The 15,623-nt window shown below is 41.4% G+C and overlaps 1 protein-coding gene across 1 annotated transcript in view; it reads left to right on the forward strand.

Annotated features, from left to right (window-relative positions):
• The first annotated feature begins 2,436 nt into the window (after nt 1-2,436).
• DRAM1 (DNA damage regulated autophagy modulator 1) overlaps nt 2,437-15,623 on the forward strand; it is a 45,039-nt gene continuing 31,852 nt past the window's right edge. The window contains exon 1 of the mRNA XM_028121670.2: nt 2,437-2,742. Coding sequence (XP_027977471.1) covers nt 2,612-2,742 — 131 coding nt within the window. The 5' untranslated portion in view covers nt 2,437-2,611. The remainder of the gene's footprint in view (nt 2,743-15,623) is intronic.

Consider the following 15,623-nt stretch of genomic DNA (forward strand, 5'->3'; position numbering starts at 1 on the left):
CTCAGCCATAAAAAGGAGATGATACCTAAGCGCTGGCATGAACTTTATTTAGATAAGGAAGCATACTGCCTTTAAATAACTGGTGGTCACCAAGGAAGAATGCCTTCATCTTCAAAAGGGCAGTCCAACCAGACCCTTACTTTGAGTCAGTGTGGCTTTGATGGAGAGAAAATCAGGAATTAATTCAAGGGGAGAAGCACAACATAATTCTATGTCAAAGAGGCATATTTTGAAGTGACATATTCTGGTTTCCTTCACCAGTAAGGTTGTTTTCCAGGACTTCTGCATTTCTTGCCATCATAAACTTTACTATTCCAAGGAGAGGGTGTTACATGATCTATGGTATGGAAAGCGTTTAGAAGGGAAAGCAGCATTGCGCTTCTCAGCGCTGCTTGGCCCCATATGTAGTATCTATGGTTAGTTATAGTTATATACCTATTTTAAGTATATACATCTGTACAAACGTATTTTAAACAATGAAATACCTATTACCATTACAGTCAGACAACTCTTACTGTGTTTGTGTTAACAGTTATTAGCCAATTGGGTTGCTTAAGGGAATTGCATAAGCAACAAAATGATAAAGTGATCAGGTGAGCTCCATTTGATGTTATAATTTCTCTGCCTCGGAGGGTTTTTTAAGTCAGATGAATCAGTAGTAGAGTAGGAAAAAAACAAGGAGGGCATAGGGAAAGGGAAAGAAGACCAGGGAAGAGAGTGGTTTTCCCAACACAGAAATCAAGGTACAGATGTAAGGTGGATCACCATGGATGACAGCTCTTCTGATTTTTTTAAAAGCCTTAATTTAAAGCCTCTGTTGTGTTCAGTATGGTGGTCACTCCCCCCACAGTCACAATGATCTATTTGAAATACATACCTGTCCATATTCCTATAATTTCCTCACTACCAAAAAGCAAAAATGTAAAGTGAAATAATAGTTACCAGGGCTCCTGTGGGATGGCCTCTTTGGCCACCTCTCTATTCTCTGCCTTACACTCAAGTGCTTTTTCTTGTTCCAGAAACCAAATCAGCTCCAAAGTCTGTGCATTTTCTCCTGCTTTTTCCTTGGCCTGAATGTTAGTCTCCCCTTTCTTTGCCTGGTTAGCAATCATTTACTTTCAAAAACTCTAATTTAATCATCTGTCAGGAAAACTTCCTTGATCCTTTTCCTGAGCACTGGCCCCTGCCTGCCAACTCTTTTACTTTTTTAATTTCTATCTAATAGTCTACATAATTTTATTTAATTTTGGTATGTGAGTCTTCTGGCCCCATGGTACTACTTAATCTTTGTATCCTGTCCCGTAGCAGGGTTTGCACCCAAGAAATGTTTATGTGACTGAAATGAACCCAGCTTTGGTCACCGATGACCCAATGACTTCCAACACATATCCTGGGCTCAGAATCTATAACCCATCCTCAAAATCACCATACTCAGAAGAGCCCCCAGAACACAAATCCTTTTTGCAGCATCAATAAAGTATTTTAAAAGGTTTTTTTTTTCTCCTGACACAAAGCAAAAGTGGATGTATTTATTTTAATCTCACTTAAGCATCAATGCCTAATCCATCATTTGGGGTCATGTATTATTATTATTTATTATATATTTATTATCCTCTAATACCATATATATCACATATGGTATTATATATATAATATTTTATATTATAAAATATTTTGTTGAATATACAATAAATCAGCATTTCAAAGTGAAAAAAAAAAAGAAATGTACGAGGTTACCGTTACTCATCTTACGTCATGGTTCCCAGCGTGGGCGAACCCTGATCCGTGAGAGGAGAAAGGGAAATTTAATTTCTAGGAAATAACTCCAGGTCGGCTCTAGTGAAAAGCATAACTATGAGGCATAAGTTCTTGGCTGGGTGCAACTCAGTCCCACCTCGACTCCCACCGGCTCCTACACACTCTAGGTTTTCTCGTGGGCACCATCGAGGTGGGTGCCACGTCCGTGCCCCGTGAGTTGGCGAACGTCACCAAACACTTCTGTCCGGACCCCTGCAGCAGCAGCGGGATGGGGTGGATGTCGCCACGCAGTGGCCACACTCTCAACCCGCGACGGGCAGGCGGTGGGATCACGGAAGGGAAGCCCCCCGGGGTTCGAGGCCCCATACCCCCGGAAAGCCCCAGGGAAGGAGGGCCTGGGAGGAGCTGTTCGTTTCTACGGAGTTGCGCAAGAGCCGGGGCGGCCGGGCGGGCTGAGACTGCCCCGAACACCCCCGCCCGCCCGCGCAGACCCCCGCCGAGTCCGAACCAAAAGCGAAAGGAGCCCGGCGCCGCGTCCCTGCCGCTCCCACGTCGCATCCGCGGGGAGGTCGCCGCGCGCCTCCAAGCCCGCGGGACCGCCGCTTTGTGACTTCACTGGTTTCGCAACAAGCCTGGGCAGCCCGCGCCCCACCCACCCCCGGCCAGCCGCCCGCCTAGCCGCCCGCCGCCTCGCTCCGCTTTCCGCGCTTCCCTCCATCCGGGGCCGGGTCTGCCCCGCCGTCGCGGAGCCTCGGGTCCGGCCGCTGCCTGCGGGCCAGCACGTGCGCGGCTCCCGCGCCCCGCGTCCCGCATCCGGCCCCGCAGAGCGTAGCGCCCTCCCGGCGGCCGCGCGATGCTGTGCTTCCTGAGGGGAATGGCCTTTGTGCCCTTCCTCCTGGTGACCTGGTCGTCCGCCGCCTTCATCATTTCCTACGTGGTCGCGGTGCTCTCGGGGCACGTCAACCCCTTCCTCCCCTACATCAGGTGAGGCCGGGCCGGGCAAAGGAGCCGCGGGGCAGAGCTGCCCGCGGGGAGGGAAGGGTCCAGACCTGGCGGGGGCGTCCTGCGGGGAGACCCACGTCTGACGACGAGGGGAGCGCGCTCCGGGCGGCCGGGACGGGTAGGGAGGCAGCGGGTGCAGAGCCAGAGCGGTTCTGACTTCACCCTGAACATTGAACACTGAACCCAGTGGCGTCGGGAGGGGCCCAGGATAGACAATAGAACTTGAGACGGACCGTGGGACAGAATCCCTGAAGATGCTTCTTGGGTGGTATTGAAACAAGAATGGGGCCTGATGGATGCCATTTTTTTAGTGTGTAAGAGGCAGGTTCAGGTGTATGCTAAAACAGCTCACATATTTCACTTCCACTTCCCAACATCCTCATGGTGGATGTCCCGCGTATTTTTCATGCAAGGAGTCTTGTATGAGCAGACGTCGAAATATCATCAGTGTAACACTAATGTCACAGGTAGGAATGGTGGAAGCAGAGTTCACACCCAGATCCGTCCAATCCAAAAGGAACGCTGTGTCACCTCCAGGTCTTAGGGATCGGGCTTAATTAAGCTCTCCTGGATGGAGCTGCCCAGGATCCCTCCGGGTACTGCGCCCCCAAAGTCAGAGCCCTCAAATTGTCAGCAACTTATGACATATCTTGCGTTGTCATACCGTTTCTTTTTTCATGAGTTTTGGCCTCACCATTCCTGAGGGGTCCCTTCATCAGTGCCCAGGTCGTCTCGATCCTCTTCAAATGGCTTCCAGCTCTGTGCCTAGCCCCATGGCAATGGGCGTTCCTTAACCATTAGACCTATCCATCCTTATCCAAGTGCTGTGACCTGCATTGATTGGTGAGGAAATAATAAAGTTGGTGACAACCAAGGTTTGTTACCACTTTATGATTATAGAGATTGTAGGGCTTCTCCATCCTGCAGCAGAGCCTTATGGTGAGCAATGTTCTGTAATGTTTGTGGGCACCGAAGGGGAAATGAAGGTGAGGCAAAAAGAGCCTAGAGTTTGAAGCAAGGAGGAGAGCAGTGTGGAGAAGAGTTCAGAGAAGCAGTTAACGGTGGTGGTTTTGCCCACTCGGGAGGTGTTCCAGGCATCAAGGAGACTTTCCCATCAGACCTGGTCCCCTGCCGAAACCTGGACTGGGTTTCTCATGGCTCATCTCAGTCTCACATGGCATTGTCTCGCTTCTCTTGATTCTGAAGCTGATAGATCCTCTTAGACTTGCATAAAAGGGAGGAGTTTCTTTCCCTCTAATGCTTTTTATTGAGAAAATAATAGCTGTCCCGGATCTAAAGTTCAGGAACACATAATATTTGATATTCATTGGCGGGGGGAGAGGGGTGGAGAGTGTCAGAGGCAGGAGGGCTTGAATCTTTGTGATGTCCGATATAGTTGTGATTAATAGCACCACAAGGTGAACTTGAAATGGAAGACATTCAGAAATGGGGAAATGAGCTGACAAGATGAACCACTTGTGAGATGCTCAATCACAGACAGTCCAAAGAATAGGTATTAAATTTAACGAGGAAAGGAAGCCTTTAGGAAAAGCAGAAGTTATGGAGAAAAAGGCTGGAGATTGTCACCTTATTGCCAGGAGCCCCCAGCCTACAAACAACAAACACATGTTTTGCTTGCCCACATGTGTTGGGGGCTTTTAGGTTGTCTGCTCTCTCTGCCTATTTGAGCAGCTGGAGCACTCCATTGTCTCTCTGTCCCTCCTAGAAAACCAAGTCATTGAGGCAAAGGCAAGATTTAGATTAAGAACAAGGTACTGGAAAGTGATGGGAGTAACGCCAGATTTATCCATTTGGCCCCAGAAATGTTCAGCCTTATGTCCTGTAACTCATTTCTGCTGTCAGTGCCTCCCGGTCTCCCTTACCCCCACTCCCTCCACTTCCCTCAACTACACTGGCCTCCTTCCTGTGTCGTAAGCTTGTCAGGCACACCACCTCCTCATGACCTCTGCCCTGGCTATTCCTCTGCCAGAATGCTCTTCCTCCAGAAATTATGAGGCTTTCTCCCCGACCTCTTCCTCTGTTCAAATATTGATGAGGCCTGTTGCCCTATTTAAAACTGTCCGCTAGCACTCCTGATCCCCCGTACCTAGTCTAATTATTCACCATAGCATCTATCATTTTCTAACAGATTAAATACTTTATCTGTCTTCCTTCACTGGAATGTAAGATCCATGAGGGCTTTCAATATTTGTTGAATTAATATTTCTCAGGCATTCATTTTCAATAGAGTTATTCTTCCCCCTAGGGCCACATCCCCTTAGGGAAGCCTCGGTAAGATCATTGGTCATTGATCAGTGATTTGGATGTATTCAGGATGCTTCCCTTTTACGTGATGACATTGTTCAACCAATCCGATGTTTTGACAGTTAACGTTAAACACTGTATTGATTTATTTTTTAACAACGAAGGATTTATTTATTTGAGAGAGAGTGAGCGTGCTCACATGGAAGTGGGGCGGGGGAGGGGCAGAGGGAGAGAGAGAATCCCCAAGCAGACTCCCTGCCGAGTGGGGAGCCCTCCACGGTGCTCAATCCTAGGACTGAGACTGTGACTTGAGTGGAAATCAAGAGTCATCCACTTAGCCAACTGAGCCACCCAGGTACCCCCAAAATGTGAACACTTTAAATAAGAGCCATTGCACTTTAAATAAGAACCATAATCCTGGGAGGACCTCTTTGCAGTATGACATTCAAATTCAGCTTCCTCATTACATATCTTTTTGTAACATTGTTATTCTGCAGCATATTGAATAAAAGGCAAATAGCTCTTAGACCTGTGGAAAGATGCTCAACCTCATGAATGGAATAAAAATTCAAATTAAAACTGATGCCATTTTTCATCATTGGATCAGCAGGAACCTAAATTCTGATAACACACTCTATTGGTCAGACTTTGGGGAAATAGGCTTTCATGTGTTGCTGGTGGGAATGTAAATAGATTCAGTCTCTATGGAGGGATGTTGGCGTGTATCAAAAGGACGAACATATATCTGCAAGGTTACTTACAGTATTGCTTTTACTAACAAAAGGCTGGAAGCAATGCAGATTTCCATCAGAGAGGATTGACTAAATAAATATGGTTTATCCAAAGAATATGTCAAAGGAAAGCTCTCTATACATAGAATACTCTTTTTAAAATTAATACATTAGTGTGGAAAAATCTCCAATACATTGTTACGTGGAAAAAAGCAAGATGCAGAGCAAAATATGCTACCATTAGTGGGTGGGGGTGAGGGGAGATAGAGATTGGTGGGGGTAATAGTGTATACTTGTATTTGCTTGCATAAAGAAACTAATAAACGTGGTTTGTGTATAAGGAGGAGGTCATGGTCAGGGAGACTTTAGCAGGTGGAAAAGAGGGTCTTTTTTATTTTTATTTTTTAATTAATTAATTATTTAAAAAAAAGATTTTATTTATTTATTTGTTAGAGAGAGAGAGAGCACAAGCAGGGGGAGTGGCAGGCTGAGGGAGAAGCAGGCTCCCCGCTGAGCAAGGAGCCCGATGCGGGACTCGATCCCAGGACCCTGGGATCATGACCTGAGCCAAAGACAGACGCTTAACCAACTGAGCCATCCAGTCATCCCTGTGCCATACTTTTTAAAATTAGTCTTTTTATTTTGAGATAGTTGTAAATTTACATGCAGTAATAAAACAATAATGCAGAAAGATCCCATGTGTCTTTTACCCAGTTTCTCCGAAGGGCAATATTTCCGAGCCTGGCATGTCTTATTGTATGTATTTATTTTTTAGCCACATGGACTGATTTCCTATTAAAATTTAAATTAGAAACATGCAATTCAAACAGCCTCTAGACTTAACAAGCTGAAATAGCATATTGCAATGTTTCTGTATTAGGAAACCATTAATGCCCTTAAGGGTGTCAAAATGAAGGACAAATAAAAGTCAACCTCAAAGGATTAGTTTAAATTTTTACAAGGTCACACCCACATTCTTGAGCACAGTCATACTTAATTTGTTATACTTTCTTATATTCCCTCTGTGACCCAATCTCTCAGGCTATCTTGAATCAACTTCACTTATCAACTCCTCCCAGCTGATAAGCCACTCTCTTTTAAAAAATCTTCTTCTTTGGACTGTGTCTCATGCTTCCAGTATATTCTGTGGCCCTTTAAAGTTTTGTCAGTTCTGCATCCTGGTTGCTTTTTATTAACCTGGTCTCATTTTTTGTGCAAATACTGTTTGCTGGGTAGATTGAGATCTTTGGCCACTCCCATTGTTCCTCCTCATGACCACAAACCTGCTCAGTGGTTGGTGGCAGAAAACCGGGTCACCTAGAATTAAGCCACCTTAAAAACGAAGACCAAAATGGTGTAGTAAACAAAGTAAAAGAGGCTGGATCTTTAACTCCAAAATGAATCTAAAAATTAGGGAAATTTTTTTATCTTTCACTTGGTTAACAATTATAAAATTTAGGTTATAATCACAGGTGCTAGTTCTAACAATGAACAAAAGTCATTATAATGAACATATCTTGTCATGAACAAAGCAAAATGAAAAGACAAAATTCTTAAAATAAACAAAAATCTTAAAATGATTCAGGTGTGGATTTTTTAAGGGAGGGAACTTTCCAAGACAGTTTTATGATTGTGTGAAGTCCTTGATTTCACATTTGTCTTGTGAAGGGAGATAAGAAGAGGCTTATTTTTGCAAAAATGTTTTGTGACTTCACTTTTCCCAATGACCATTCTTAATCTGTGGGTAAGGTTATTGTCTTGATTATTGTCTATTTCTCACACAAAATATAAGTGTCATGAGGGTAGAGATTTAGGGTTTGTCCACTGCTGCATCCCTTGCATTTATGACAGTGCCAGACACGTAGTAGGTGCTCAGTAAATACTGGTTGAATGCGAAGATAATTTATGCCAGATGGGCCTGCTTTCAGTATGCATTTTGTTAATCTTGTCAGCTTCTCCTTAATTAATGGCTGATTCTGCCAGTGCTCATTGTTCACTAACTTGGGCTGCCATTCCAGCTCTTCTCCAACACCATTTCTGTTGGCTTCATGAGATTCTGCATGTTTTACAAGATTTGCAGCCTCACTATGTAGTCCATTTGACTTACATTATTGGATATTTACAACCTTTGATTATCCACCATGGTAGGTAAAGGAACAACATCGGAGCAGGCAACTTTAGCTGGAATACAACTGCGCTGTGTGCCCTCGCTATAGGACCTTGGACAGGCTACTTGATTTCTCTCTGCTTTTCTATGGGTTAGTAATAGCACATCCCTCATGCATTAAGGTGTGAACTTACTTAGAACTCATTAGCACCCTGCTGCAAGAAATTAAGTTCTCTGTAAGAATTTGCTAATAGTATTATTAAGGGACCAGCCCACATTGGTCTGGATAGATGCTAGGGTTAAGTAGGAAAGGACATTTGATTGAGGGCTAATTTTATAAGTAATCAGTTTATTTGTCATTATAGCAGGTTTTCTTTTTTAAGTAATCTCTACGCCCAATGTGGGACTTGAACTCACAGCCCCAAGATGAAGAGTTGCATGCTCTAACCACTTATCCGCTTATCCCCAGGTGCCCCCTATAGCAGAAGTTTTCTTAACCAACCTCAGTCAGCTTGCTGGGTTAACTGTAACCTCATTCTCTGAAAAATAAACGGACTGAAGCAAGTGGTCCCTGAAAGCCTCTCCCAGCACTGGTCGCTCTCTGGGCTGCTTGCTGTCTTCTGTCACCTGTTTCTTTTTATGCTTATCCGATGCTGGCTGTGTTTGTTCCCAAATGTGTTTATGCCAGTTGTATTTTTTTTATTGTAATTACATGATTAAACTCACTGTACATAAACTGTTGGTCTGTGAATGCAAAAAAAGAATTGTAATTTTAAAGAAAACTCTGTTGAATGCTTTGGGAAGATTCAAAAGAGACAAGTTGTCAAAAAATTGCAGTCTATTTAGTATTGTTTATGACAAATGTGAAGACTTAAAAGTGATTAAAAAACTAGAAGGATTCTGCACTCAAATTGCTTCAAAAGTATCTTTAAGGTTTCCTTCTACTTTAAAGAACCCAAAACTAGAAATGAGATCATTTGGAGTAGATGTGGTTTATATGCCAGGGAGACACACAGTGGACTGGTACTCTCATAACGGCCTTGGCCATGTCAATAGGTAGGCAAATGAATGTGCATACATTTATTTGCTTGTCATGTGTATGTATCCACATAAGTTTTTTTGTATCCACATAATTTTTGATGACTTCTGCCTAAACCAACTTTTTTGATTACTAACTACATTGCATTTCAGGCAATGGTGACTTTTGCTTCCATTTCAACCGTAACAGTGGGGTCTGGATATTTATAGCAGCATTATCAACAATAGCGAAACTATGGAGAGAGCCCAAATGTCCATCGACTGATGAATGGATAAAGAAGTTGGGGTATATATACAGAATGGAATATTAGCCATCAAAAAGAATGAAATCTTGCTGTTTGCAACGACATGGATGGAGCTGGAATAAATTACGCTAAGTAAAATAAGTCAATCTGAGAAAGACAAATACACCATATGATCTCACTCATATGTGGCATTTAAGAAAGAAAATGAACATATGGGAAGGGGGAAAAGAAAAAAAGGAGAGAGGGAAACAAGCCATAAGAAACTTTTTTTTCTTTTTTCAGAATAGAAAGAACTGTATCATAGAAATAAATAGCAAACATGGATCGAACATCCTAGGAATCCTAGGAATTTCTCATTTCTCTTACATGTTCATACAAACTTTACCTGTTTATGTATTTCTACATTTCCATGTTTATATTTACATTTTTTTATAAAATTGGATTCACTCCTACATATTTTAAATTTTTATTTATTTATTTATTATTGAAGTGTTATATTAGTTTCAGCTGTACAATATAGTCATTCAATAATTCTATACATTACTCTGTGTTCATCAGGGTAAGTGTAGTCACCATCTGTCACCAAACATTATTACAATATTATTGACTGTATTGCCTATTCTGTACTTTTCATTTTTGTGACTTATTTATTTTATTACTGGAAGTTTGTACATATCATTTTGGATTGTACTTTTTCACTTCTGTTTGTACTGTTACACAATATGCAGTTTTCCAGTAATAATAACTTGTGAAGGCACATTTTACAATTTTAAAATAAAAATGTAATAATCATAGTGAAAAAATCAGAAATACAGAAACAGAAAATAAATATTTCAAATCTCAACTTTCTAGAAATATATCCAATATTATTGGATTGATTTGCATAATTTTGGACTCTATTTACATACAATCACTCAATTATATCTAATATATATGAGGAGGGATACAAAATGCCTAGGGTTCATCAGTACAATCCATATAATACTCATCACTCATCTTGTAAGATATATTTAAGTATATCTGTAAGCATATTTATAAACAATACACATTTTTTCTTTTATACCATTAAGACCATGTCACATACAGTGTTGATGCCCTCAATTCATCATTTACCCCCATATTATGACAACGTCCCACCATAAGAAACTCTTAACGATAGAGAACAAACTGAGGGTTGAAGGAGGGAGGTGGGTGGGGGAGGGGCTGGATGGGGGATGGGTATAAGGAGGGTACTTGTTATGATGAGCACTGGGTGTTGTATGTGAGTGATGAATCACTGACTTCTACTCCAGAAGCCAGTAATACTGCACTGTATGTTAACTACCTAAAATTAAAAACAAACAAAAAACAGTGGGGTTTGGGATAATAATCAGATAATGAGGTCTGTGTGTATAAAGTCACATATTCTGACGTGATGCTAATGACGCTTCAGTCTTTTTTTTTTTTTAAGATTTTATTTATTTATTTGACAGAGATACAGCGAGAGAGGGAACACAAGCAGGGGGAGTGGGAGAGGGAGAAGCAGGCTTCCCATGGAGCGGGGAGCCTGATGCGGGGCTCGATCCCAGGACCCTGGGATCATGACCTGAGCTGAAGGCAGTCACCCAACGACTGAGCCACCCAGGCGCCCCAGATGCTTCAGTCTTTATAATGCGGTGATTATTACTTCATAGTATCTCTAAGCCATAGTATCATAAGGATGAAAATGTGGGCTTGCCATTGAAAACTTTTTTGTAGAAAAGTATCATCCTTGAAATGATAATTTAGAGCATCACATTTTCTTCAAAACGTTACCCAAATTAGTTAATCCTAAGAAAAGCATAATAAGAAAATTGAAGATCCCAAACTTTCACAGCTCAAAAATTAATTGAGGTGATGGATGCAGTATTGTGTGGCTTCTGAATCAACCATAAATGTGTGTAATTTCTCCTCTGTGTAAATTTTCCATTGTCATTGGATTACATAAAATTCTTTTTTTTTTCATGAAAAATAAAATTGGGAATGTTTTTCTTCTATTATTCCCACTTCTAAAAAGACAGTCGAGTATTGCTCAAAAGTCTGACTGCTGCAAGGCTGACAATTTTTAAATATAAGGTCTCAATTTCAACTTAAAAAAAAAGAGTGCTCTACTCAGCAGTCCCCCTTACCTGACAGTAATTGCATTTCAGTCCCTCAGGTACCTGCGTTGTAGACGCAGTTCTTGCCAAGGACATCTTACTAAGGCTCCAGAGGGAACGGCAGATGAGAAACTGGCTGTAGTTACATAGCACTACAAACTCACATGGAAATGACATGTTTTCATAAAAAGAAACGTAAAGTACTTTTCTAAGACTAAGTACTTTTCATCATCTTTAAGATGGAGATAAAAAGTACTTGCCTTACAAAGTTGTGAAGACCAACTAAGATGTGCCTGGCCGAGTGTAAGTGCTGAAGAAATGTTAACTTTAAAATTTCTTTTGTAATATTAGCAGCCGTAGTCCAAGCAGGGATGGTTTTCTAGAGACCTCTCTCAGAAAACTTCCCAAATCTGTCCTCTTATCACCTCCGGCTTCATTACCACCCTGGCCCCAGCCGCTGTCATCTCTTGACAAACTATTAAAATAGCTTCCTGTTTCATTGGTCCACGTTTGCCTCTCCATAGCCTTTTCACAACATTCTTTAAAAACATCTATCAACTTCATATCACTTCCCAGGGCTCAGCCCTCAACGGCTTCCCATCATCTTAGAATAACATTCAGAGTCCTTACCGTGACCCCGGGCCTCCCCGAGGCTCCCTCCCCTATATGCACACACATGTTCTCACTCAGTCCTCTCCAGCCACAACCGCTTCCTTGCAGTTCCTCTGACATATTGCCACCTTAAGGCCTTTGACTTTGCTGTTCCTCTGCTTGTAAATTTCCTGGCCCAAATATTCCACTTCATCCAGATCTCTGTTCAAGTCCCCTTCCCGGAATACCCTGTCTCAAGTAGGTGGCTCACCCCTCTCTGAGTCCTGTATCCAACTTACCTTTTCTTCACAGCGTTCATCACCCTAGACTCTTTTTACTGCCCTCCACAGATTATAAGTTCCACGAAGGAGGGGCTTTTTCTGTTTTATCTATCACTGCTTTCACCATGCCTACAAAATCACCTATTGTGTTGAAGGCAATCAGTAACTATGTATTGAATCAGTGAGTCCTTTAATTTTGTGTTGGATACTAAGCTTCTTGAAGGTTAGTGAGTTATCTTTTCGTCTTTGTATCCCCATCATGGGGCACAGTTCCCGACACTTAACAATTAAAAAAAAAAAAAGAAATCTGTGGGATGCCTGGGTGGCTCAGTCAACTAAGCATCTAACTCTTGAATTTGGCTTAGGTCATGATCTCAGGGTTGTGGGACCTAGCCTGGCATCAGGCTCCCTGCTGGGTGTAGAGGCTGCTTGAGATTCTCTCTCTTCCTCTGCCCACAAACTGCGCCCCCTCGCCATTTTTTTTTTTTTTTTGTGAACAAAGAGGGAAGTTGGACTGATAGAAAGGGGGGTAATTTGCATGTGCATGGGGTGAGAATAGAGTGAGTTGTTTGCATTTATGAGGAGGAAATTTCTTTTTAAGTTTAAAAATGGTTGCTATAGCTATATGGTGCCTCCCAGTTCAGAATAATCATCAGCAAATGAAGCTGCCAAAAAGCCCTAATAATTAAAAGTATCTAATAAAGTGTAATGACTTTTTATTATCATACTTCTTCCCTTCAAATATTACATTTAGATATTGTGAAGATAAAGGAATTAATGGTCTCCTTTATTGGTGCATTCAGTGTCTTCAGGTTCTAACTCCTGAATAATTTTTCCAAGCCTAGAATTTTAGTGCAATCCAATAAACTTCTGTCTGGGCAGACAGATAATTTTGCATATTGTCAGCTTGTCAGTCCCCCCACTCCTCCATAAACCATGATTCCAGGCTTTGGAATGATGGAATTACTTGTATCCAGTGATTTAGAGAACAGCATTCCATCAAGCTTATATTATCATGTAGGTCGTCTTTGCATTGTTTTCATTCCTGTGAGCATCAAATGATTATGCACTGGTATAAAATCATAAATTAGTTTGGAGAAGGATGTTAGACAACTTGGAATTTTCCACGGTGAACTTAATTTGTAGAGATGTAAATACAGGAAATGTAGATGTAAGTTGATTTCCTAGACACAATCCTACCCTAGAAACAACTGTCTACAAACAATAGCCTCAACAGCTTCTAAACCACATGCAAATGAACAATTACTTTCTATCCCTGTTGCAGTTTCCAGGAAGTGCGTTATTTACAAGGAGGCAAGTGAGGAGGCGGCTGGGATGGGGCAGGGCCAGAACCATGTGGCTTAAGCCATACTGTACAGAACCATGTGGTGGGAGTTGGGTGGGGAGACTATTTTGCAAGGTTGGGAGGCAACTGGTTTCACCTCTTACTCATTCTCCAGTTTCCTGAATCAGCACCCAACCAAATACTACTACCTCTGCCTTTGCACAATGAGATCATTTAGTTTGAGCTTAAAAAAAATAAAAATAAGAAGAGTCTACCCACAGTTTCTCTTGGTACCCCCTGGGTGTTATGCTCATCTGGATTCCAATGTCAGGCAGAGGATGTGATTTGATATTTATTAATGATATAACATATTAGCTCAAAGACTGAAAGACTTAAAAGAACATTTTAAGGTAAAAGAGCCTTTCATTTTTATTGATGATAATGGGCAACCACTACTATTCTTTTTTTTAAATTAAAGTATAATTAACATACAGTGTCATACTAGTTTCAGGTGTACAATATAGTGATTCAACAATTCTATACATTACTCAGTGCTCATCAAGATAAGTGTACTCTTAATCTATTTCACCCATTCCCCCTGCCCCCACCCCCCACCTGTCTCCCTTCTGGCAACCACCAGTTTGTTCTCTGTATTTAGGAGTCTGGTTTTTTTGTTTGTTTGTTTTGGTTTGTCTCTTTTTTCTTTGTTCATTTGCTTTGTTTCTTAAATTCCACATATGAGTGAAATCATACGGTATTTGTATTTCTGTGTCTTATTTATGTCATTTAGCATTATACCTTCTAGGTTCATCTGTGTTGTTGCAAATGGCAAGATCTCATTCTTTTTTACGGCTGAGTAGTCCTACATTGTGTGTGTGTGCGTGTGTGTGTGTGTGTGTGTAACCCATATCTTGTTTATCCAATCAGTGGACACTTGGATTGCTTCTGTATCTTGGCTCTTGTAAATAATGCTGCAACAAACGTAGGGGTGCATATATTTTTTTGAGTTAGCGTTTTCATTTTCTTTGGGTAAGTGCCCAGTAATGAAATTACTGGATTGTATGGTAATTATATTTTTAACTTGTTTTTTTAAAAAAGATTTTATTTATTTATTTGACAGAGAGAGAGAGAGATAGCAAGAGAGGGAACACAAGCAGGGGGAGTAGGAGAGGGAGAAGCAGGCTTCCTGCTGAGCAGGGAGCCCAGCCCGATGCAGGGCTTAATCCCAGGACCCTGGGACCAAGACCTCAGCCAAAGGCAGAGACTTAATGACTGGGCCACCCAGGCACCCCTATTTTTAAGTTTTTGAGGAACCTCCACATTGTTTTCCACAGTGGCTGCACCAGTTTACATTCCCACCAATAGTACACGAGGGTTCCTTTTTTCCCCACATCCTCACTAACACTTGTTATTTCTTGTCTTTTTAACTCTAGTCATTCTGACAGGTGTGAGGTGATATCTCATTGTGGTTTTGATTTGCATTTCCCTGATGATGAGTGATATTGAACATCTTTTCATGTGTCTGTTAGCCATTTTTATATCTTCTTTGGAAAAATGTCTATTCAAGTCCCCTGCCCATTTTTAATTAGATTATTATTATTTTTTGGTGTTGAGTTATATAAGTTCTTTATATGTTTTGGAATATTAACCCCTTATGGGATATATCATTTGCAAATATCTTCTATTCAGTAGGTGGTTTATTGATGATTTCCTTTGCTGTGCAAAAGCTTTTTATTTGGGAGTAGTCTCAAATAGTTGAATTTTGCTTTTATTCTTAAAAATTCTCAGAAGTGTCACATTTTTATTTGCTGCTTGGAAAATTTTCTTGAAATATATTCTTGAGCGAGGAGCACTTGGGTGACTCAGTCATTTAAGCGTCTGCCTTCAGCTCAGGTCATGATCTCTGGGTCCTGGGATCAAGCCCTGCATCCGGCTTCCTGTTCAGCAGGGAGTCTGCATCTCTCTCTCTCTCTCTCCCTCTCCCCCTCCCAGCCACTCGTTCTCTCTGTCAAATAAATAAATAAAGTCTTAAAAAAAAAGAATATTCTTGAGCGAAATTTCACCATATGTAGTTAGGTACCTTTTGTCACTTAATGGAAATAAATCACACACTGACCATTCTTACCTGTTAGATTGGGTAATTTGTGACTCAGATTGTATCTAATGCATAGTAGGTATCTCTTAAATATTTTGTTGATGAGCA

Source organism: Eumetopias jubatus, unplaced genomic scaffold (assembly GCF_037043125.1).
Source record: "Eumetopias jubatus isolate StellerSeaLion01/CBP00866 unplaced genomic scaffold, mEumJub1_p1.0 scaffold_8, whole genome shotgun sequence".
Taxonomy (NCBI): Eukaryota; Metazoa; Chordata; class Mammalia; order Carnivora; family Otariidae; genus Eumetopias; species Eumetopias jubatus.